Below are 24,992 nucleotides of genomic sequence, written 5' to 3'. Positions count from 1 at the left end.
TCAAGCGAAAGGTCCGGGATGTCATTATGGAGGAGTGGAAGAGGGTCCCAGCAACAACCTGTGCAGCTCTGGTGAACTCCATGGCCAGGAGGATTAAGGCAATGCTAGATAACAATGGTGCTCACACAAAATATTGACACTTTGGACACAGTTTTGACATGTTCACTTATGGTGTGCTCACCTTTGTTGCCAACTATTTTGACAAGAATGGCTGTATGTTGAGTTAATATCAGAGGACAGTAAAAATATACTGCTATACAAGCAGCACAATGACTACTCTAAAATATATCCAAGTTTCATTTCTATAGTATTGTCCCTTGAGAAGATAAACTAAAATGTTTGCTCAAATGTGAGGGGTGTACTCACTTTTGTGAGATACTATACATGACCCATGTGTGTGATACATGCAATTTGTGACGCATCACAAACTCAAAGGACTAGCAGGATGGTGTCTGAAATTACAAACGGGGCCACACGCATGGTCCACGCCACCTCATACAAACAATAAAAAAGCTTCATTAGATCGACACAGGTACTCTTGGTGTCTTCGTGGATAATTACAAAGCTACCAAGACCAGCGGCAACCACACAAACCAAAACAAAAACACAGCTGGTCGCTTAGACACAAAACGACAAGCTCACGGGAGCATGTGTTTTGGATGAATGTTTGTTTCAGCGACATGTTTGTTTTATGTGAAGGTGGAAAACTAAGTTGTGCACACCTAATAACACTTCTTATAAGCCAGTAAGAAAATCCCCATGCTTCCCACATGATAGGAAATTGTTAGCAAATTAAACATAACAAACATATGAATGTCATACAAAATAACCACTTTTTTTGGAATCAACTTGATTTCTTTAGTTTTTGTAGGTATGTTTACATATAAACTGAAAAGGATTAATTTACAGTATCTAAAACATAAGTAATTATGCATGCACAGCTTTTGAAATGTTAAAATCTTTATGAATCCCTTATATTACTTTTATATAATAGCATTTTACTATTTATATTTTTAAGGCCCTAACCCACCCCTAAACCTAAACACTTCTTAACAATATCAAAAACAAGTATACCGGTACTGTTATAATGCCAAAGCATAAAAAATGTAATGTGATTTAACATATTAATCTTATGGATTAAATACAATAAAATCAATATTATACTATGAATGTAAAAGTTATTCATACTGTAGATAAAATGCGTATGTTTTACATTTAGTCAATAATGTTCTTCAGATATTGTAAAATAAATAAACAAATATGTTTCAGTGTCTGCAAATTTATGGAAATATATATGTGTGCTAGGACCACATTTTATGTAGGAATACCAACGATTACTGATAAAATCATATTGAATATAAAGATGTTTCACTGTATCCGGTAAACTAAATAAAGTTACTCTAGCAAGCCTAGTAGCTGTAGTAGATGTAGCCTACTTTACACTGAACAACGCAAATAGTTCAATGATGTTATGTTAGCTTGCACTTCACTTCAAGGCATTCATTTTTGTCAGTGATATACAGTAATTCAGAAATATCAATACTGATAAGTGGTAATACTTAAGTGTTGGTTGTGGGATTTGTTTCTCATATCTTAATAATTACTAACCCAATTCTATGCCTGATTGCAGAGCACATTGCAAATGCAACGTGTGATTTTTCTAATATTGTTCCTACAGAATAACTGGATTAATTGCATGACTTCCAAAGACCACAGATAAAAAAAATTTCAAAAAACTATAGCTAAAGCTCTTTAGAATTCAGAGAAAATTAAAGAAGATGCTCAAACCTGGGTATAGGTATCGGATCATAGATAAAATAAAAATTAAGCTAATAAATTATAGCCAAATGATCATGTGGCCCAAATTATGCCTAGTATTCCTTTCTATATAGTTAAACACAAATTACATCAAATATTTACTTTGAGTATGTCATTTATTTTTTTAATCCATTGCATGTTTCTTTATTATTTACTATATTTGTGAAAGTATTTATCATTACACTTTTAAAAAAAGAAAGTTGGTCATAGATGTGTATAATTTTTTCATTGTAGGCCAGCATTTGCTACATGATTGTGGGAGAAGGTTGTTTTCTGCAATTGTTATGCTGTTAACTGAATGCTTATTGCATTATTTTAGTGTCATGTGTGTTACCAACCGTGACAGTGTTTTGTATTTTGTATGACACTGTGTGCACCTTCTCTAGTTTGTACATCAGCTTGTGGAAAAGCTACCTGTGATGAACTTTGATTCATGTTTTTGTTTTTTTTAACACCTGTGTTTTTAAGGGAGTTGTCAGTATACTATAAATGCAAAAAAAGTAATTTGGTATATTAACATGATTTCCAAAACATTTTACTGTACATTTAATTTCTGTCTGTAAAAATTAAAACCCCCCGTTGGTGAAATGTCTATGTGGTGTTAATATGCTTGCAATGTGCAAATTCATGTCAACACCATTGCTGAGTATTTTCTCCTTAAAACTGCAGTGAAAAAAAGACGGTTTGAAATGGTTGGTGTTTCTACCTAACGCGTCACAAACTTCCTTGTAACCAATCACGTCAACGTGCAGGCGGGCTTTAGCATATCATTAACTGCTGCGAAGCAGAGGAGCCTCAAGAGAAGCCAGGTTATCCCGGTATATTTTTCTGTTGATATGAAAAATTGGGTTCTTTTAGCAATATAGCGGGTGAATTATGCATGATGTATATTATGATGTTATAATGAAGTATATGCCTTTCTCCACTAAAGTTCTAGTTCTAAGTGTTTGTAAGGATACTGATTTTTAGAAAGCAGCTGCCTGACTTTGAGATAGTGAATGGGAACGTGGTTTGTGTAACATTAGCAACACATTATAAGCTGTTGGATAACGTAGTCAAGCAAAAGGCTAATCAATTACTGTTATGTGTACGACGTTGTAGAGAGCGATACATAAAACACATTACCTTGACTACAGGGGGACTTTAAAACTTTCCTTTTTACAGTAAAGTTTTGGCAACCACATCTTTTACCAAATATTACAATACATCTATTTTTTCCATTGCACAAAGTGTATATATTTATACTATTAGCCAATTTATCGGTTTCCTGCTTCAGTATTTAAGCAGTTATTTCCATATTGATGCATGATATCTGGCAGTATTGGCAAAAAAATTGTCTTGGGCCATCTTAACACAAGGCCAGCTATTCATTCACATTTAAAAATAAACTTAATTGAAATAGGAAGTCTCACGACTGCTGCATGGAATCGCAAAACATATGCATATTGTGTAGAGACAAGAAAAATCACACTGTCTAACAAGCTTTAACTGCAGATATTCCAAGCAATGATTAATTTCTACACAGGTTGCCTTACCTCATCCTTGCTCTCTTTAAATGAACCTCTAGATCTCCCAAGACGAGATTGTCCATCGCTTGTCTGGGTTCGAACTTCCTCCTGCTGGCCGAACAGCTCCTCCACTGTCTTTACGTCAATCTGATACTGCTGCTGTCTCACTGCCAGAGTCCAAATATTAGGTTTACCCCTAACCTTCTCCTCTGGAATGGTTTTCCAAAAGAAGCTCCGTACCCGTCGTTTCTTGCGTGAAGCGTGTTGGCCTGGAGCCTGGGGTGGTGGTGGAGGAGGTGGAGGCGGTGGTGGGGGTACTGCCGAAGGGCAGGAAGTGCTGTCATGTCCATGGCTAGGGTCATTTGTAGAGGTTGTAGAAGGTTCAAATGGCAGTGGATTTACTATTGGTATGGTACAGTCGCTTGCCGACTCCTCCAGAGCAGTCACACTGGCCATGACAAGCATTACATTAGCAATGACACCAGTCCTGGAGGGGCAGGCTGTGAGGGGAATTTTTGCCCCGTTTCCAGAAGACCCTTTTATAAAACACCAAATAAATCGGGACAGCCTCCTTGTTTGATTCTAGGTGGTGTCTGTTGGAGTCCCAAGGTCTCTCTCACTCATAGTCGCTAATATAACAACTAACAGCTATGTAAATAATGAGTTTTTCCTCAAGCAGAATATGTGCGGCGTTCATTCTTAATTAGGATTTAGTGCAAAGAACAAAACTGTTTTACAAAAATCTGTTGACTGACTCATGGCTCTGACATGATGGTGTTTCGCAATCTTCTTAGGTCAATGTCGTGACATTCTCACATATTTTGTCTTCACTTCTTCTACATAGTCCCATAATGCCAAGATGTTACTTCCAAGCTTTCACCCACTGCGGTGTGGTCAGAGGTCAAACCCTTGGATCTGCAGGAAGGACAAAACCCACACACATTCAAAATCAAAATTACTGAGGTGCAGTCAAGCGAATGAACTTGGAACCTAAAAACAGAGGAAATGAGAAAGTAACAGACATCAAAAGAGATGTGGTTGTACACTCAAGAAAAGGCCCCAGTAGGAAAATGCCAAAAGCTATTGTTCGTCTTAAGGCATTGGGGCCAGCCTGATATGTGTAAAAATGATCTTGACAGATGAATCAAATCTTCACTAATGAAAACTCACACAAGGCACTTTCAAGGGATTTGTACGTCTCATGGCAAAATAATTTGGCACAATTACCTTTACATAACATTAATTATACAGTAGTTACATAACTTGTGGCTTACAGTAGTTTGGTGCTAATCTAAAACGTTGTACATATTAAGAAATAAATAATGTTTTTTATGAAGCATCATATGAATGGTGTACATGAAATGAAGACTCATAATACTGTAGTTCTGGAACAAGTGTTTTAAGTATGGTTCAGGTCATAAACAATAATAAAGACTCAAGCTGCTTCTTTTTTTGTTGGACAGGATATAGGAATTAAAGGGGCTCTAGGTAACTTTTTAACCTTAACTGAACAGCTTCGGAGTCAGTGGAATGGTTATATTACTTATTTCGGGTTGAATGGTGGTGGTTTCGCACCCCCCTGGTGCCCGAGAGCGGAAAAAACTCACTTGCAACTTTGGGACGCGGGTCGGTGTCAGGAAGTATCGCGTGATATCAGGTCTCGCGATGTAACGAATTGCTTGACGGCACTGCACACGTACACGCCCCTATTCAAGCACCGGCGGGCTAGCTATAAGCAAAGAGCAACGATAGATTGAGTTATGGCTGAGGCTGAGCCTGTAAAAAAAAAAGCAGAAAGCTAGGAAATCTTTGTCGGAGGACCAACGAAAGAGGAAATGGGAGACTGACCGAGCAAGAAGTCAGACTCGAGTAAATATATCGGACCGGCTTTTTCAGAATGGTGAGAACTGAGAGAAACAAAAGCCTGCAAAACGGATGCTGATCCTGCTGTTGCACTTGTAAGTTAAGTATCTTTGGAATAAACTGTGTTTAATATTTAAATTTCAAGTAATTGCGACCTCAGGATGTTTGCTATTGTCTGTAAAGGTTTTTATTATGATCGCTGTCTGTTAGGGGCTTACTAGTACGCTAGATACTATAACTTTGATGTTAGCATTGTCATCATAGCAAACACGTTTGATTTCTGTTGTTGTTTGGCCGTTCCTCTGTCGGTTTTATTTGTGTAACTTACACTTTTATTTTATGTCAATAAGTCAACGCGTCTGATAGTAGGCAATATCAGACGCGCAAAATGTTGCACATATCATGATCGAGCTAGAAAAAACGTTCTGTTTTCTTAGACAAGCAAAGGTAAACCATCATTCTACCAGATGAACTTATAGACCTTGCTAATATAACTTTAGACAAATATTAGCCTCCGATATATATATATTTTTTATGCTCATGCCCATTCTCCCAAAAACAAACAAACAAACAAACACGAAAGCAGTAGTTCGCCTCGTTCATATCGTTCGTTCCCGGTAAAAATACTAGTATGCATGACAACACAATAAATAAAAAAATCGCCATCAGTTGGAAAGAAAGTATTGCTTTACTTGCCTCGGTAGACATAACTGGTTTTGAAATAGCCGGTTCCTCTGCTCAGCTAGGTTGACAGCTGATCAGCTGGGTTGCTCGTGGCAAGGGGGGAGGGACAACAGTTCGTTTTTACGACAGAGTGTTTGAAAGCATTTACTACCAGACACTAGGGGGAGCTCGTAGAGAAAAAACACTCAGACTTGCATAGTGTCCCTTTAATTATTGTGTAAACCGCTCTCTAAAACTCACTTGTTGTAACGGTCACCAGCTGGAGTGCCCTTGAGAGCCACCAGAGGGCACTCCACATAAGACTATTATCACTCACAAACTACATTTCCCATAACTCACTGCCCGGACTCATCATCACTTATCACTGATCACATTCACCTGTACCTCATTCACTGATTGCATTCACCTGTGTCTCATCATCATGTTAGTCTCAGTCTATTTATACCATGTTCATTCATTCACTCACCGCGAAGTTTTGTTTAAGTGTTACACTGCAATTCCGAGCGTTTTCCCTGGTTTCTTGTCTTTTGGTTTATTTGGATTTCTTGCCCTGTTCCCTGGATTACTCTTTTGCCTCTGGTCCCTGCATGTTTTGTTTGTTTCTTTGTTGGTTTGTTTGGACTGCCTACCTGTGTTTTGACCTTTTGCCTGTACCCTGGATTACGCCTCTGGATTACCCACAATAAAGCTGCGTTTGGATCTTAACCCTCGTGTCTCGGAGCAGTTCGTAACAGATGTATTATCTGTGTAATTTCAAAAAATAAAAATAATTCTAAAAAAATAACTGATAGAGTTAGCTAGCTAAAGACATACTGAATGCACCTTTAAAAATGTAAGTAAAATGTGTGCACAATCATAACGAACACTGAACAAGAACTTTGCTCAAGGTGTAAATGATCTAAACATTGTTTTTATTTTACATTTGGAAGGAACTGCACTATAAATTTGTATAATATTTTATATAATAAATATTGGTAAAAGTTTAGCCATTAAATAGTGAATGACATAATTACAATAGTTTTCATACTGGTGATTCACTTGAGCCACATCTGTTATTTGAATATGCAAAGCAACTGACATCAAACAGCCTTCAAAGTACAGTGAGGTTGTCAAGGAGACCAGGCAACAACCAATCCACAAAAAAGCAGCTATTTCACACAGACATTTGCAAAGAAATGCAACCAAAGCTCTGAAAAAACAAAAGATATTGCAGCTTATCTATTATTTTGATATATAATTTACAAGAGCTTACATTGATCAGCACATTACAGTATCAGATTACTATATGGCTCAGGTCATGTCATGCAGGTGTCTCTGTATCACAGATATCGAGTGAACAGACTGAAGTAAATGGCACTGGTTTTCGTCTTATGTCCTACTGTCAGGAGAGACATACTGCTGTCTGCTGGGAGAGGCCACGGCAAAATGCCACAGCACTTTTGACTGTCAGACTGAACAGTCTTATTGGGAATCTGTTATGTAACCTGTATCTCAGAGAAACTGAAGGTTATAAAAGTCTGATTTCATGGTAAAAGCAAAAACGCAGGTTGTAGTGGCATCGTTACTTATGAGTTAGCCTATCTTTAAAGTCACCATGAAATCAAAATTGACTATCCTTTTTTCTTATGGAATATTGCAGTATTTTTTAATTCATGTGCCCTTAATCTATATTTAAAAAAACTTCCCCTCCCTCTCACAGCAACATCTCTTCTCTTCTCTGATGACGTGTTTACTGGTGCGATGGGGATTTTTTTCTTGTTTGAGAAGCCGTTTCACTCAGATACATGTAACAATAGGGAAGAAAAGACTTCCGTAACTTCCGTTTCATACCGACTTTAATGCTGAGATCGATGTGTAGACAACACAAAAGTCTGAAGATGTTAGTTTTTACTAACAAAGTCAATTGCAACTGAACCCTAAAATGGTCCATTGTTATTGGTTTGTACAGCTGTGGTGAAAGATGTTCTAGAAACAGAGAATAAGACACCAAGTGCTATAAACCAGAGCTCATCATACTGCAACCTGTTAACAGGGTCTCATTCGATCCTCTAGGTTTTTACTTATTAAAAGACAATTGACGTCACAGGAAGACTCTGTTTCCATGCTGGTTCAGCTGAGTTAGGCCACAGCTACTTTGTATAATTAATTCATGTGTAAAAGTAGATGTATTTTTCCTTTTAAGGCATCTTCTTCATAAGGGTTATGCTGTATGCTGTTCTAACATGGTTTTACCACTTATACCGAGTAAAAACATGCACTTTATTTCAATATCTACAGCTATTTTATATACAGTCAATTAAAATAAGATTAGCATAAAATAGATTAGAGTCCAATTCTCACTATTAACTACTATTTGCCTTAATAAACTCCTACTGCTTATTAATAGTTAGTAAGATAGTTAAGTTTAGGTATTGGGAAGGATTAAGAGATATAGAATATGGTCATGCATTAATATGTTTTTTATACTAATAAAAACAGCCAATATCCTAGTATTATGCATGCTAATAAGCAACTGGTTAATAGTGAGAATTGGACCCTAAATTAAAGTGTCACCAAATATAGATATATATGTGTGTGTTCACTGTTCAGATCCTAAATGAACATGTACTATGTTGGCTAGAGAAGAGAATACAGGGTTAACACTCTGTAACACATTCTTCCTCACCTCAGTGGTGTCTTTGCTGCAATGTCAGCGACAGTGTACAGCAACACACCCAGATACACCGCACCAAATCTCTTAACGATTATAACCAACATCACATTTACAAACATGCTGAAAACCCATTTGAGGGTACATTAAAGTATCAATAATTTAAAGATAAATCAGACACTACAATAATATGATTCAACACAAACACACAAAGCCTAGCAAATCTAAAGAACGCAAGAAATCCAATCGGCTACTCATGAGAATAACATATGTGGATGAAGGAAACAACACTGTTCATGAAATGAATGAACAAAGGGATAGTTCGCACCCCCCAAAAATTCTGTCATTATTTCCTCACTCACTTGCTGTTTAGACTACCACTAATCTTGAACAGAAATTATGTTTTTTATTTATTTATAATATTCTCTCATCATTTTTGCGTGTCCATGCATTGAAAGTCAACACATCAGCCAAAGCTTTCACACACCAAAAAGTACAAAAAGACATCAAAAAAGTAATCCAAATGAATCTAGCGGATCGCTTTATACGAACAGATTTAATTTAGACTTTTATTCATGTATAAACATTGATCAGCACCCATACCTAGAGTTCATTAAATATGCCATATGCAAGCTCAACCCTGCTTGCTTGATGACGTTTGTTGATTCCATGTTTTAAATCCTAATGGCTTTAATGATCAGCCTCCTCCTGAACTGTGATTATAATGTTTTTCCTCTCTCACACAACTTAAACATGTGACATAATTTAATATTGTTGTACCTGCTGCCAATCCTAAATGTTTACCTCATTTTGGAGTGGTATGATTTCCCAGATCATGTCACAAATACAATTTATTTAAGCTTATGTTTAAACAATGAAGCCTGTCCTTGTTACTGTGTTGATATATATATATATATATATATATATATATATATATATATATATATATATATATATATATATATATATATATATATATATATATATATATATATATATATATATGTATTTTTTTTTTAATTCATAAAGAATGCAGACTGCCATGATACATCACATGATGTGGGCAGCAGAATACTTCATTAATTTTACTGATAAAAAGAGAGGCTGTTTTTAAAAAGAGGCTAAGCCTCTTTCTAATAAGAACTGGGAGCAGGACTCCGGTACTGTGATTTAAAATCTACCTCATCACAAAGCTGACAATTTTAAGTATACTTAATGGATATTTGAGCACATTTAGAAAGATTGGGGCAGTGTTAATAAGCAAACACACTGTACCCAGACCATTAGACATCTGTTCACATGCTTGGCAGTCTAGCAAATTAATCTGACCTCCTTTTGAGAAAATCTCCTAACATTTCTCATTGTTTGTTTGTTAGTGATTAGTCCTTTTGTTTTTGGAAAAGATGGCAGCACAGAATCATCTAATAAACTGAATGGAGCGTAGGTTATATGCTTAAATTTGAACTTGATTTGAAAACCAAATTTCCCAGGAAGAATTCTCATTCTATTCTGGTTCAAAGGCTTTGTTCAACACTGTAAAAATCTTAAGGGGCAATCTCTACCTGATCTACCCCTTAAATTTACGTAGTTTTAACCCAGGTTTTCCCAAACAGGAGTTTGTGAGTTGATGAAAAGCTAATAATAATTATTATTTTGAATGTAAAAGTCAAATTATTACAATGATCAGATATTCTCTGTATATTCTATACAATTGTAATTTACAATAGTTTTCTGTATTCATTCTTACAGTATAGCCTAAACTTCGAGTTAAAACATGCTACTACAACTACCACTACTACTACTAATTATTATGTATCATTATTATTATATTATTATCAACAACACAGAGATCTGTGAACATGTTAAATAATTGAAATATAAACTTATTAAATATAAATCTCAGGGGCTATTTAAAGTAAACAGTTTACATCTAAGGAGTTTGGCTGACAAAAAAAGTTTAGGACCCCTGGTTTAACCTAATGTATATATAGGGTGATGATAAATAATATTTTTGACTTGAATAAAATCAATTAACTTAGATATTATTACATGCAACATTTTTAGACTAACATTTTTTTTTCAGTGAGGTAAGGATACTGTGATACTGATACTGGAGGGTAGTTAGTGGCAGTGATCATTCAAAAGACCGTCAGAGGCAGCAGATGCACAAAAGTGCATTCATATTCATTTTCAGATAGCATAACAGTAGATATGTTTGCCCTTGGGTCTGTCTACACACAAACACAGACAAATGGTATGTCTTCTACCCTATCACAACTCTTCAGACAAAGTCTTGCCCTGTTACCAGACTCAATTGATACCGCAGTTTGAAACGCTCTACTCGTAGATTGATTTCCAGTATGTCTGGTAAATGAGGGCCAAGGCAACAACCTACACAACGATGATCTGATACCTTCAGTGGAATATTTGGGTGCAATGAACAGCACCAAAAACAAAGAACCTTTGAGGAAACACACAGCGATTAAGAAATACTTAAGGAGATTCAAGTATTAATGTCTTAATGGTGCTTGTGCTTTGGATTCAGTGTTTTCGGTGCAAGTGTTTCTCGGTAAATCAGCCATGTATCAAAGTCCAAACACACACTGCTTTCATAATCAAGGGAAAGACTGGCAAGCTAAATGGTCTAAAAGGAACATTGATAAAAGCCACTGGTTTTGTTTGAGACCCAGACATACTGACCACAGTATAACATCATCAGCTATGCAAATCATGAGGTTTAATTAATTTAATGTCAAAGTGTGATGATGGTTTAAAGCTGTTGAAAGCCGATGATTTAGATTAGAAAGGCTAATTATAGGGGAATCATCATCTGTAGCAGCCATAACATGTGATCATCAGCAGGTGCGAATCTTGTGTTGTGACATTTTATGACAACTCACTAATTCTCAAATGCATACAATAATTTTCTATTATTTAGGGTAGGAAATATCCATGAAGACCATCTTTATTTTGTTGAGTAAGTATTACAGTGATAGTGTGGCTGATCATCTACTGCACCAGCTGTCAAATTTCAGACCTTGCAAAAGGAAAATACAATCTGCTTCAAGCTCAGTCATTACTGTCTTTACATCTTCAGGTTGTTATAGCCTAATTTCAAAGGATTTTATAATTGTGTAAAATATGCATTTTTATGTAGCCTATGTGTAAAACATGAGGCAATCAAAGCAATCAACACTGTACCAGTCAGTATAGCTACATTTGGCCTACATTTATCTACTACTATAAAAATATTGTATATTAAATTGAATATTGTTGTTGCAAATTGTGCTAATAAAAATATCACCACCCTGGGGGTGTTCACACTTGTAGTTCAGTTCTCCTGGTCCCTTTGGTCCGGACCAAAAAAGAAAATTATATTCAGTCCTGGCTCACATAGCATTCACACTGACAACAAAAAACACCTTTTATGATGCACATTTTCAACGGAACTTAAATATCCAAAACAATGCTGTGTGCTAAATGGGCTCATTATGTGCTTGCATGTGATGTACACACAAATGAAGATCTGCTGCAAGGAGACATGGTTCTGACAGCTGTACTGAACTGTGACGATGAGATAAACCAGGGATGCTCGAGCATTCTGTCCTTTTTAGTGTTGCATCTTGTGACATCACGTCCTGTTTGTGGTTCGTTTAGATGTCTATGGTCCGTGTTGCGTTCAGTCGAATTGCACCAGAGTTGATTTGGAAGTGGACAGAGACCCATCTTTTCAGCATTCTCAGTCCTCTTGTTTGGTGCGGACCAGGGTTCGGATGGCAGCGTTCACACTTATTCAAAATAACCGCACTAACAGAGCAATCACACCAGGGTTCGTTTTAATCAAACCAAACCTGCCGAATGTGAACACACCCTAAATGTTATAACTGGTTGACATAGTTGAGGATTGATGAAATAGCAATTAATTTAGAAAACATCAATAAGTCAATCTTTTTTTTTCACTGTATTTTTTTTTTTAAATAAATATAGCTTTTATGTACTTAGTAGCCTATAGTTATATAGCTGCTTAATTTGCAGGTTATATTGTAAATGAAAAACATAGCAATGTTTTGTAAAGTAACTTAACATTTAATGAAAAACATAAATATTTCATATTTGCATTATATATTTCAATTCTATATTTGTATCCGTATTTCTGTCACATTAAAAACATCTAGTTGAAAATATCCTTGTTGTTTTGCCCTGATATGACTCTTTTAATGAGGTCACAACAGAATTGGCCCTATTTTATATGTGAGGTGTTGGTCTGTTTGTGAACAGGCTGGTTTGGCAGCATCAAAGTGCTTCGATATTTACACATCCTCCTGCATTCATTCACAATGTGGGACACAAGAAGTGAGAAAAAGATAGATATGTGCTATGGAGTTTTTTTGCAGGATCGTTTCTACTATCCACAGAACCACATAAACACTGGTAGTACCATCATTTTTTAGCTCAAGATGCAGTGTATCTTTGATTATAAACCTCTCTTGATCGAATTCTGTATAGGTGAAAATATTAATGTACAATGTAACAAATTAAATGTTTTTTTTTTTATATAAAAATGTGTAATAGCATAGCACCATGATCTCTCCATTCTGGTGGCAATGACGAATCTTCTGCTAATCAAATTTAACCACGGCTGGGGGGAGGGGTGAAGCTTAACCCAAATACAGATTGAAAGGAAGATATTATAATGAAGAGATTAGATAAAAAAGAAGAGGGAATCAGACATGAAACGCATCTGGATACATTCAAGAGAACTTTAGGAGAAAATAAATAAACAAATAAAATTCCCTAAAACATCTGTGTAATTATATTATAAATCGACATATAATTGCGTAAATGTAAAAGCTGATATTTTAATTGAAACAGTGCTGCTGGGAGGTGGTAAGCATCCAGCATGAGAAAGCTTGCCTCTCAAAGCCTAGTGATCTCTATTGATCGCAAATGGCCATTAGAGAAGGTAAATAAAGCAGCAACAAAGACCACCTAACAAGTAACCAGACAGAACTCAGGGAAATCTAAGAGCTTGCTTCAAGAATTCAAAGAGCTCAAAGAAGCAAAGTTCCAAGATGATCTAATTAACAAAGTGTGACAATTTCTGTACATCACACACTGCATGAATCTGAAGCATCCATCAGAACAAATGCGATATGAGAAGGGGTTTTTAATGTGCCCTTTAAGTTTCTGGGAAACCCAGAATTTGTCTATAGGTTCTTTTTAAAGCTGTTTGAGCCCTGAAGATCATCCTGTCTGCATGGGACAAGGACTTTAAAAGTGCACCGACTGGAGTCTGCACTAATGTTAATGGTCCTTGCTGTCAATCACAGATGCTGCATATTGACTGGTATTGGGCAAAATGCTAATGCTTCACATGCTTCACTTTAATGTGAACTGAATGAGTGTTTAGTATGTAATCTCTCACATACACTCACACGTGCTAAAATGGACACAATTCGATTACTAGAGAGGACTAGCAAAGCGCACGCATTGCTCATATTACAGTCACACACTTGGTCTGACTTGGCCTTTGACCACAAACAGACAATATTTTCTGTCTCCCACAGCCACTACAAGCTCAACTAAATGATTTAGAAACCATAGGAACAGCTAGTAATAGTAGACAGTGAAATGACCGCAATAAAATATAAATGGGCTCATACAAAGAGAGCACACGGGTGTAAATCAAACCTCTCAGAATACCAAAACAATCCTAATACATCTATGTAGCATAATCGCATTTAGCTATTTAATAGAGCAATAGAACTAAATAGGTAATACTAGATTTCTGATGTTTTTCAAGCCATTTTATACAAGGAAGTGAATCAGCCAGTGGGACGACAGTATGCCCTTTGGTTGCCATGGTGACAGCAGGTGGGAGGGGAAACTGAAGTCCAAACACCTGATGTTTACGTGTGTGCAAATGAAAGAGCTATATGCTTGCTGCTGAATAGAGTCCCTTTAGAGACCATTAGAAGTGTTGAGACAGATTAAGTAAAAACAGCAACTGGAACTGTCATGACGGCAGTGTTGTTAATGGTAACTAAAAGCTAAAACTAATAAAAACATTTTTTTTTATTTAAATTAAGCTGAAATAAAATAAAATATAAATATTAGATGACAACTTAAACTTAAACTTGGTAACTAATTGAAATAAAATAAGTTTAACAAGTATACTAAACTTCTCAAACTGAAATAAAAAATACATTGCAGCTAAATAGGAATGTTTAAAACAAACAAAAAAAATAACATTATTAAAGGAGAACTCCGGTCAATTTTAACATTGAGCTCATTTTTTTGTAAATTTGGAGTGCTGTCAGTACAGAGAACAACGACAAAAATCGGTGTTGCCTACATCGTGTTATCCTCTTTTTAATATTTGCACCCTGTTGACTTCAATGGGGCAAGTTTTAAACCTGCTTTTAGCCTCTTAACATCCTTGATGTGTCATTACAAGTGCACAGCCAATGTGAGTGATTCCTTCAGAGTGAACACGGTGAATCTGACTGCAGTAGATGTGAAAGATATGAATAAAAAAGTTAATTCGGCCAGCGCACATACCTGTATTTATTTACTGTTTTTCGGTCGAAGTCCATAGTAATCAATTGTCGGGTTCACGCGCGTGATCATAGGTAGCTAAGCAACAGTGGAGAACTCTAAAACTTTAAAACTTGCCCCATTGAAGTCAACAGGGTGCAAATTTTAAAAAGAGGATAACACGGTGTAGGCAACACCGATTTTTGTCGTTGTTCTCTGTACTGACAGCACTCCAAATTTACAAAAAAATGTTGAATGTTAAAATTGACCGGAGTTCTCCTTTAAGATTAAAATCAAATAATACTAAAATTACACTGCAAGACAGGTACATGTTGTTTCCTGTTCAGATGCTGTATTTCGGTGTTCTGTCTGTGAATAGAAAATAGATCTTTAATATGTCTTTGTTTAACTCAAGTCAAGTGCTTTATTTATTAAGCGCTTTTACAATACAGATTGTTTCAAAGACGCTTGACAGTGATGACAGGAAAATAATGCATCAAAGTTTGTTTTGGCTGTAGAAGATCTAGAAGAAAATAGTGTCATACAGCCGCTTTGGAGAAAACAGTGATGTCATCGTCCAGCTCAGTTCAGTTCTCATACAATGGTGTCAATGCATGCTGATCAATAATTTTGTTGAATATTAGGTGTCCCCGACTAAGCAAGCCACACTTACTAAAACTTACTAAAATTTTGAATGCTATTGTTTTCAAATATCCACTCTGATATTCCTTGTACAAGCAATTTACCAAAAACATGAAATAGCTACACCGTCAGAACCCAAAACAATCCACAAATTCGCAATCATGTGTTACCACGGTAATCAATCAAGTCAGTACTACTTTAGGGGGGCTTCCACCAATTGAGTTCCACTACTTTAGGGTGTGTTACCGTGGCAATGTGACAACAGACAACCACCCTCCCCGTTGACCTCACCCTGAGGGAAAACTTTTTCCTAAGCTTTGTTCCAGAACTCCTGAATGGATTGTCTCAATTCATCTCACCATGAGAAATGGGATGGGTCACTAAAGAAGCTGGCTTCAGAGGATTACAATAAAGCACATCACAACCGGTGACAAAGCAGCACAAAAGCACTAGAAACAGCCCAAAGGGTCTCTGCGGGGCATAAGAAAAGCTGATCAGCAAGCAGAAAACTTCACATTTATTTATTTGTACGTACAGTTCTACTGTCAGTAGCCTACACATTTATACTGTGTGACTATGACAGATTTCAGATGATGTAATGTTTACAGACCATGTTCCAGGCACAATAGGGTTAAATAAAGGAGGCACTGGAGGCTTTTGAGCAGGAACCGTGGTAGACTTTTCTTATTAAAGTCTGAACAACATGAGAGAGGTGACTGACTCATGGGAGCAGTGAGGTTACACCAGAAATACTGTGATCTTTAGTGATGCGCGTCCTATGGCGTGACAGCGACCACAGTAAAGGCTACAGAATAAAACCTGAGTGTTAATGAGACGGAAACACAGGATGGATCGATTAAACCCAAAGGGGAAGACAGGGAGAATTACGGACGAAATTGCAGAATCAATAAATGAATACAGCTGTCAGTCTACACTACTCGTAGCATTTATTATAGCCTACACATAGCATAATATAAGTATAACTTTAATATTCTCCTCGTGACCTCGCATGGTAGCACATTAGACAAATATTCCTGCTTTAGGCTATGACACAGTAATAGCCTAGCCTATAGGCTATATATATATATATATATATATATATATAGCTCATTTGAGCTATATTTCAAATGAGAATATTACAATTACTATTATTGTGTCAAAAGAGCAGAAATAGCCTATATTTAGCCTACCTGTGCGTTCATGCAAGAATCACGAGTAGGGTAGCCTATTAAAGTTATGCTTTTCAGAATAAACCCGTTCAGTCGGTCTATGAATGAATGGCATACGCATATCTACAGGACATCGCTAGAAGAAACAAATCATTCAGCAGCAAAAGAGTAGGCTATAAAGCAAGATGAAATTTTCGGATCTAAACATGCACATTAAACTGCGTTAAAAAAACTTACCTTGTACAGTTAAAGGAAAAGATGTACTAGTTTTTTTCCTGTTGCGGCAGGTGCGTGTATCCGAGGGTAGGTGAGTGTGTGTCGGTATCACCGGCATTCTGCGCGTCCAGCGCTGCAGCGACGCTCTCCAAACTGCAGTGTATTACAGCTTGCGGACACACTGCGCATGCGCTTGTGGTGTGTGCCGCGAGACCGCGCATGAGCAGCGCGCTCTCGCTGAGACTGGTTCAGGTGAGTCTTTTGGTCGAGTGTGACGTATGTCAGTCGCTGGTGACGCGTGTAACATTAGCCTACTGCTCAGACACAATTATTAATATTGACATACATCGTCGCTGGCTGTTTATTAAACATAATCTGGTCTATATTCGGCAACCATGGAGATGACGGGCCAATTATTTAGATACAAACAGTAAGTTGAGGGTAACTTTAGAACTACCTGAAAATGTATTAAATATTATAAAAAGCTGTGAGCACAAATATATTTTTTCAAATCCAGTGGCAGGAGGAATGTGACTGACACATTGTCAAGCACCATTTCCCTCACTTAAAATCAATCTCCCCATTCACAGCATCATCATGATCCATCATTAACGACTAAACGAGTTTTATATAGAAACAGTTATTCCAGTGGTTCTCGACCAGGGCCCACTAAGGGGCTGGCAAACTTACAGGGGAGCCCCAGTCGATAGTTCACCCAAAAATGAAAATGCTGTCATCATTTATTCACCCTCATGTTGTTCCAAACCTGTATGATTTCCTTTCTTCTGCTGAACACAAAAGAAGATATTTTAAAGAATAATGGTAATTAAACAGTTTTTTTTTCCTACTATGGAAGTCAATGGGGTCCATCCGTCGTTTGGTTACCGACTTTCTTCAAAATATATTCTTTTGTGTTCAGCAGAAGAAAGAAAGTCATACAGGTTTGGAACAACGTGAGGGTGAGTAAATGAGGACAGCATTTTCATTTTTGGGTGAACTATCCCTTTAAAATGAACAATCTTGTTTCACATGCTAGAAATTCTTCTATTCTTTTTTTTTTTTTTTTAAACAAAAATGCTACAGGTAGCCTGCAAAGCAGCTTTGATAGGAGGGCCTTTGAATAGTGTCTTGGACAAATGGGGGCTGAGTTATTCTGTAATGCTAGCAGAAAGTCAATGAAAACGCTAGGTCAACTAGTAAGAAAGACAACAGTGCCCTCTGTAGGCAGAATGCAGTCTTGACTTCATGATAAATAATGTCATAATGTATCCTGTGAACTGAAACAATGTTACAAGTCAAATAATGCTTTAATTCATAACCAGAAAGGGTGTCAGGTGTAAATATGGTAAAAAGCCTACATTATCACTGAAAGTATTTAATAAATGTGAATAAAAAAAGAGAATTATACATAAGAATTAAGAATTTTATTGTCTCCCATAATTCAACATTCAGTACTTCAGTCTTTTTTGCCCTTAAACACCCAGTCCATTATTTATCAACAAATCCTCAAAAAAGCACACAGCAAAATTCTTTATACCCAAAGTAAAATACACGATTTTACAAATATATAAATGTGTCCCCTCCCCACCTACATACTGCTATGGCAGAATTTCTTTAAATGTCCAAATCTAAGGCTTTTCCAGGTTAGCATCTGAGTTGGTACTGGGTTCATCTAATTTGAAAAAACACTATACTTTTGCATTTACAGAGTTAAATTTATTGGACCCTTACTACAATAATCAGAAGTGAATGCTTTAGAAAATCTCTTCTTCCTTTAACATGTATATATATATATATATATATATATATATATATATATATATATTTTTTTTTTTTTTTTTTTTAAGTTGCGCAGAGAAAGAACAACAAAACCCAAACAGATATAAACAGCTGAGGCAGCTGACATGGTATTTCATGTCAAATTAATTTGGTTTACATTTTGTACAAAATAGTCTCCTGGCTTAGTTATTAAAGAAACGGAATGCAAGGAGAGATTGTTTAAAAATGAAACAAAAGAAAAAAGAAAGATATCACAGATTGTAAATGTCAAGTTAAGTAAAGTTTGCTGGTCTACGTGTACGAATATGTGATTATCCAGGGCTGCACATATGGCTGTGTTTATTGGTCCATTCTATAGTCTGTAGGATAGCAATGGGAGTACATTTGTTTTTCACAACTCCTGACAACACTGAAGATGATTAAAATTGATGATTGACAAAGAGCAAGGCACATCAAGTCAGAAATGAAGCTCCGTCCCCTTCCCATGGAATCTACAAGATTCCCTTTAAATTTATGACTAAACTTTAAAGATAAAAAGCCAAAGATTGAGCATTTATAACGTCCTGTTATCCTGCCCTTTTAACATGCCCTTGAAGGCAGAAGTGTGGAAATCTATGCCATTGTTCTTGATGACAATATAACAATGCAGTTACATAAGACTTAGGAGAGGTGGACACAAGTGAGGTCTAGAATTATGTCTCAGATTGGTAATGTTTTTTTATTTCAAGATCAATTTGATTTTGAATCATCTTTGTGTAAAAACTACTTTAAAGGATTTACAACATACACATGGTGCTTCATTTCTTTCTGCTTCCTGTTAAGTTGTCTGTATTTTTGTATACTATAAAGTGCTGGTAACTTGATTCAAAAACAACAAGATTGTTTTTTTTGTTGTTGTTGTTGTTGTGCAAGAGAGTGCAAACTCTCTGACAAAAGAAAAAGCATTTATTTTAAAAACTAAACTTCAAGTGTTAAGTCAGACATAACAAGGATAAAGAGAGGGGCTAAATATTTCTCTCTTTTATCAAGCAGTTTCCTGTTTTAGACATTTATTGACAGGATTTAGTGTCCTGAAAGGAGTAAAAAGGGAAAGGAGTGATAGAAACATTTTTGCTTTTTTTTTTTTTTTGGATTTGGTCTCTTTTGGGAGTGCACATATTTCAGGAATGCGGACTCAATCAGTGCTCCTCCAGCCAAGAGGGGGTTTCTCCTCCTGGTAACTTTAGTTTGATGTGGAACTGTTTAAGGGTTTGTTCCAGCTGCTGTTGGTTGCCTGCGAAGTACGCTGCGATGGCGTTATGGAAGAGAATCAGCTGGTTGTGTAAAACTTTCACCTGAGGAAAAGGGAATGAAAACTCTCAGTGACTCACACCTAGAGAATGTAATTCAGAACTCAAAGTACGGAAAAGGAAAAAAAAAATCATCAGTATAGAGAATTCAAGAGACATATCAACTATTTCAATTATATTTCAACAATAAAAATGTATTGGAAAAAAATTGACCCCACATTTTCTAACTGATTATTTCCTAAAATATGCCTGGCAAATTTGGAGTAGCCTAGACAACCGCACCGCTAACCAGCCATTTTTGTGTTTATCTTACAGCAACTGAATAAAAAAGATGCCTTAATCAGTTTGAGTTCATCTTTTCCAAAAGGATATATTAGTCAACTTGAAATGGCCTTTGCAACATATTTTACTTCTGTAATGTGATGCGCTGTTTCCAAGTGAACAAGAAAGGTTGAAAAACAAGAGAGTTTAGTTAGATCAGCCAAAAATGAAGGTTGTTGCTTTCCAATGATTTGATTTGGTTAGTTTTTTAAGATCACAAACATCAGCATCACATTTACAAGGAGAAGATTTAAAGACATTGAACTTTGCTAACATTAGCACTGTAGGTACAGAATAATCTATAAAACCTGCTACTACCTAGAAGGTCTAGAAAAGAGGGAAGTAGCAGTGTTAGGAAAAACTCATTATTTCAGCAATTACGTTTTGTCATACAAATGGCAATTTACACTGAACTTTCAATTTGGTCAATATAGTGCAATAAAGTACCAAACAAATACTGAATAGCCACCATATTAACTTCATTTTATTATAGACTATTAAGATATACAAAAGCAGCTGATTTCAAAAGATACATTTCACCTACCTTGTTTTCCTCCAGAAACTTAAGTTTGACCGAGACGTCATTGCGCATCTTTTCATATTTTTCACGGTGGATCTGGAACTGTTGCTGAGACAGCTCAATCTTGGGGAGTGTGGTGGCGTCCCGTGGACCCAGATTGAGCTCCTCTAAATCTGTGCGATACGCATCATATTCAATCCTACCAAAAAAAGCACATGCCTTACCAGAATGAGGATGTTTTGCTCTACTGGTATATATATATATATATTATATAAAAGTAGCATACAGTGGTTTATAAAGATATATTCAGACCTTGCTGCTTCATATTGCTTAATGTTGATCAAGGTGTCCTCAATAGTTTTATCCACTAGAGTTTTAACACTGGCAATGAAGAAGTTGATAGCTCCTAACAGGGTTTCTCCATTTTTCGCCAGGAGTTTTTGGGTTTCAGCATTGTAGCCAAATTCCTCCTGAAATACAATTCAATAAATAAAACACACAGAGATGAAATGCATATTTGTCTACAATAAAACACAAACGCACAAAAATAGACAGCTAGACAGTGAAACACCACAAATAAAACAATGAAACGGTCCCCTCTCTGAAAATTAAGTCATTCAAATAAAATGGTACTCCCCAAGAAACCAATGCACTTTCTGGTTATAGTCTAGCCATAAAGTATTTAGTATTTGTGGTGGTTCTGGAAAAAGCAATGCCAAAGTGTATCCAAGACAGTCCATGAATAAATGATACCTTAAGAAGGCATCCAGTTTTGCCTTTTGTCAGAATTGCAATTTTCTTTATCAATAAAAGCTGAAAATCGATGTAGTCTTCACAGATGCATTTGAGTCGTATTATGGTGATTCAAACCAAATGTCACAATTATGAAATGATTGTTTGATGGCTATTTTCTATTGGTATATTGCATTTATCTCATATAGACACACACAGACTATAAATAATAATAATAATTTGGTTTGCTGAGAACATGTATTCTCTGTGTATTAACCAGAGCAATCACAGTTTTTATCACATGACCTAAGGATATGTACTAAGTATGACAACCTGAAAGCAAGCACTGCTGTTTTTTTACTTGTATTATTTCAAACAGTACTGTTTTACCATTTAAAAACAAACAAGAATTTTGTAGAATATTTGAGAGATGATTTGAGATTATTGGTTTTGAGACCACTGACAGAAAAGTGTGAGAACATGTGTTTAAAATGTGTTTATGTTGTATAACCAAATTTATATAGCAAAATCACTTACCACTGTGAAAAAGTACTTAATTAGAACAACTAAAAAACTATAAGATGATTATTATACACTTTTAATGAAAACTCAAAAACTGATTCTGATGACATTTTATTTAAAATCCAAGAGGCTGTAGCAGATATAACATTAGATGCAAGATTTTTTCTACTTACATGTAGTTCGGGTGTCTTGAGACTTAGGTCAGCGAACGCATCACCTAGCTGTCTTTGCGTCTGCAGCATCTGCGCCAGCTGAGTGCACAGCGTCTGCGCCAGTTTGACAACATGCTCGTACTTGCGTTTGTTTTCACGGAGAACCTCGATCTGAGCCTCCAGCTCCAGATCAACTGTACGGGAGCCGCGACCTAACTTCTCTGACAGAATTTGCTTAGTGCACTGTAGGGATACAAAAAAATCTAAAATAAATATATATTTTTTTCATCTTATACCCTTTAAGATGAAAAAAAATATATATATATATATTTACAAGGCTACACAAGACTACAATGGGCACAGGGGAGATATAGAAACCCTTATTATTTTTTGATAATAACATAGAGAGGACAGGAAATGATGGAGAGAATAGTGGGGAGCAGGACTGCAGAAATTGCCACAAGTTGGATTAAAGGAGAACTCCGGTCAATTTTAACATTGAGCTCATTTTTTTGTACATTTGGAGTGCTGTCAATACAGAGAACAACGACAAAAATCGGTGTTGCCTACACCAAGTTATTCTATTTTTAAAATTTGCACCCTGTTGACTTCAATGGGGCAAGTACTAAACCTGCTTTTAGCCTCTTAACATCCTTGATGTGTCATTACAAGTGCACAGAAAATGTGAGTGATTCCTTCTGAGTGAACACGAGTGAGTCTGACTGCAGTAGATGTGAAAGAAATGTATAAAAATGATGTTATTTAAGCCAGCGCAAATACCTTTGTTTACATCCTGTTTTTCGGTTGAAGTCCAAAGTAGTCGATTGCCGAGTTCACGCGCGTGATCATAGGTATTAAACCTATGCGTGTGAACTCTGCAATCGACTACTTTGGACTTCAACCGAAAAACAGGATGTAAACAAAGGTATTTGCGCTGGCTTAAATAACATCATTTTTATACATTTCTTTCACATCTACTGCAGTCAGACTCACTCGTGTTCACTCAGAAGGAATCACTCACATTTTCTGTGCACTTGTAATGACACATCAAGGATGTTAAGAGGCTAAAAGCAGGTTTAGTACTTGCCCCATTGAAGTCAACAGGGTGCAAATTTTAAAAATAGAATAACTCGGTGTAGGCAACACCGATTTTTGTCGTTGTTCTCTGTATTGACAGCACTCCAAATGTACAAAAAAATGAGCTCAATGTTAAAATTGACCGGAGTTCTCCTTTAAACTTCTATCACACATTCTTTCAACTCCATATAGACCACAACTCTAAAGAGCTATGCACTACATTTCTGTTTCACAAAAATAATCCAAGTGCCTCAAACCCAGCCTTTTTTGACACATGGATGCTTGAGACATTTTTTCCTGAACACTGATACCTTCATAACCAGCATGACAGGAATCACTCACTTTGTAAGTGTTGATGCTCCACTTCCTCACCAGCTCCAGTTTCTCTATGGCAGGACTCTTCATGTCATCGGCAAGGACCACTGCTCCTCCCATCTGCTGCTCTCTCAAATCACCTAATGACAGAATGACATCTGTTTAGTGACAGTGATTACTGTACAGTATGTTATTACCCCTCTACTCTTATTGTGACTCACTGGCAAAAATTATTAACCCCAAAATATGTCACCTGATGTGATAAAATGACTGAGTGATTGGCTGAATCAAGTCAATCAAAAGTCTGTAGAGAAAACTCCGCATTCAAGATAATTATGCATTTGACAAAACACGACAGCGTAGTTATCGTTAACTAAAACAAACTAAAAGTAATAAAGAATCATTTTTGTTACTTGAAATAAGGCTGAAATAAAATTAAATATAAATATTAGGATGAAAACCCTAAACTAAATGGAAATTAGAGTATAGCTGATATAAAACAAACTAAAGCTGAAATACAAATAAATAAAACCATTAAGAAATTCAAAAAAGTTTTAAAAATGGCAATAGCAATTAATAGCAAAAATTAAAGTGAAAAGTGAAAAAATAAAAATAAATGCTAATTCTAAATATTAATTGAAAACTAAAATAGCATATAAATATTAAAAAACTAAAAAAAAAACTAAAATAAGACTAATACTAGACTAAGCATACTGTAGTTGAAAAAGAGTCTTTTTAAAATGTCAGAAGGTGGCAGAGACAGTGAGAATCGACAAAAGCAGTGCATTGTTTTGCATTAACAAAGTCCTGAAAGGGGAAAAATAGTAAATTATTGATGAGAAACGGTCTTTATCTTTTGCGATCAGTCAGGAAGGCAAAAGGTTACAGGATGGTCAGCCAACACGAATAAATGAGCCCAGACTTCAAGTTATTAAAGAGGGAAGCAACAATAAGGAAGAGAACAGGCCTGGAGATCACAGAGTTTGATAGAACACCATCATAAATTTAAACACTGCCAATCTAATGAATGCTGCGAGACACATTTCAAAAGCAGGAAGTGATGTCAATTTTATGTCTCTTGAAGATTGTACATTTCAACAGACATCACTGGAATCTACTAGAATAAAGTCTTTATGATGGTATAGTCTGAAACGGACAGTGCGGCGTTAGAAAGGGAGAGATTAAGGAACGCAGATTC

At 36.2% G+C, this 24,992-nt stretch overlaps 2 protein-coding genes across 5 annotated transcripts in view; both read right to left on the bottom strand.

Moving 5' to 3' along the window:
- The window catches only part of fhdc1 (FH2 domain containing 1), a 29,566-nt gene extending 12,340 nt beyond the window's left edge, over positions 1–17,226 (bottom strand). Inside the window, exons 1-2 of the mRNA XM_079850210.1 lie at positions 17,109–17,226; positions 3,354–4,241 (exon numbers count right to left, since the gene is read on the bottom strand). Coding sequence (XP_079706336.1) covers positions 3,354–3,791 — 438 coding nt within the window. The 5' untranslated portion in view covers positions 3,792–4,241; positions 17,109–17,226. The remainder of the gene's footprint in view (positions 1–3,353; positions 4,242–17,108) is intronic.
- A 1,705-nt stretch (positions 17,227–18,931) lies between these two features.
- Positions 18,932–24,992, bottom strand: part of arfip1 (ADP-ribosylation factor interacting protein 1 (arfaptin 1)) — a 30,396-nt gene continuing 24,335 nt past the window's right edge. For all 4 annotated transcript variants that reach the window (XM_079852956.1, XM_079852957.1, XM_079852959.1 and 1 more), the window contains 5 exons: positions 23,822–23,934; positions 22,424–22,645; positions 21,309–21,466; positions 21,021–21,195; positions 18,932–20,200 (listed from right to left, as the gene is read on the bottom strand). In XM_079852956.1, coding sequence (XP_079709082.1) covers positions 20,045–20,200; positions 21,021–21,195; positions 21,309–21,466; positions 22,424–22,645; positions 23,822–23,934 — 824 coding nt within the window. In that variant the 3' untranslated portion in view covers positions 18,932–20,044. The remainder of the gene's footprint in view (positions 20,201–21,020; positions 21,196–21,308; positions 21,467–22,423; positions 22,646–23,821; positions 23,935–24,992) is intronic.

Source organism: Squalius cephalus (genome assembly GCF_949319135.1).
Source record: "Squalius cephalus genome assembly, chromosome: 2".
Lineage (NCBI taxonomy): Eukaryota > Metazoa > Chordata > Actinopteri > Cypriniformes > Leuciscidae > Squalius > Squalius cephalus.
This window is presented reverse-complemented; position numbering and strand designations above follow the sequence as displayed.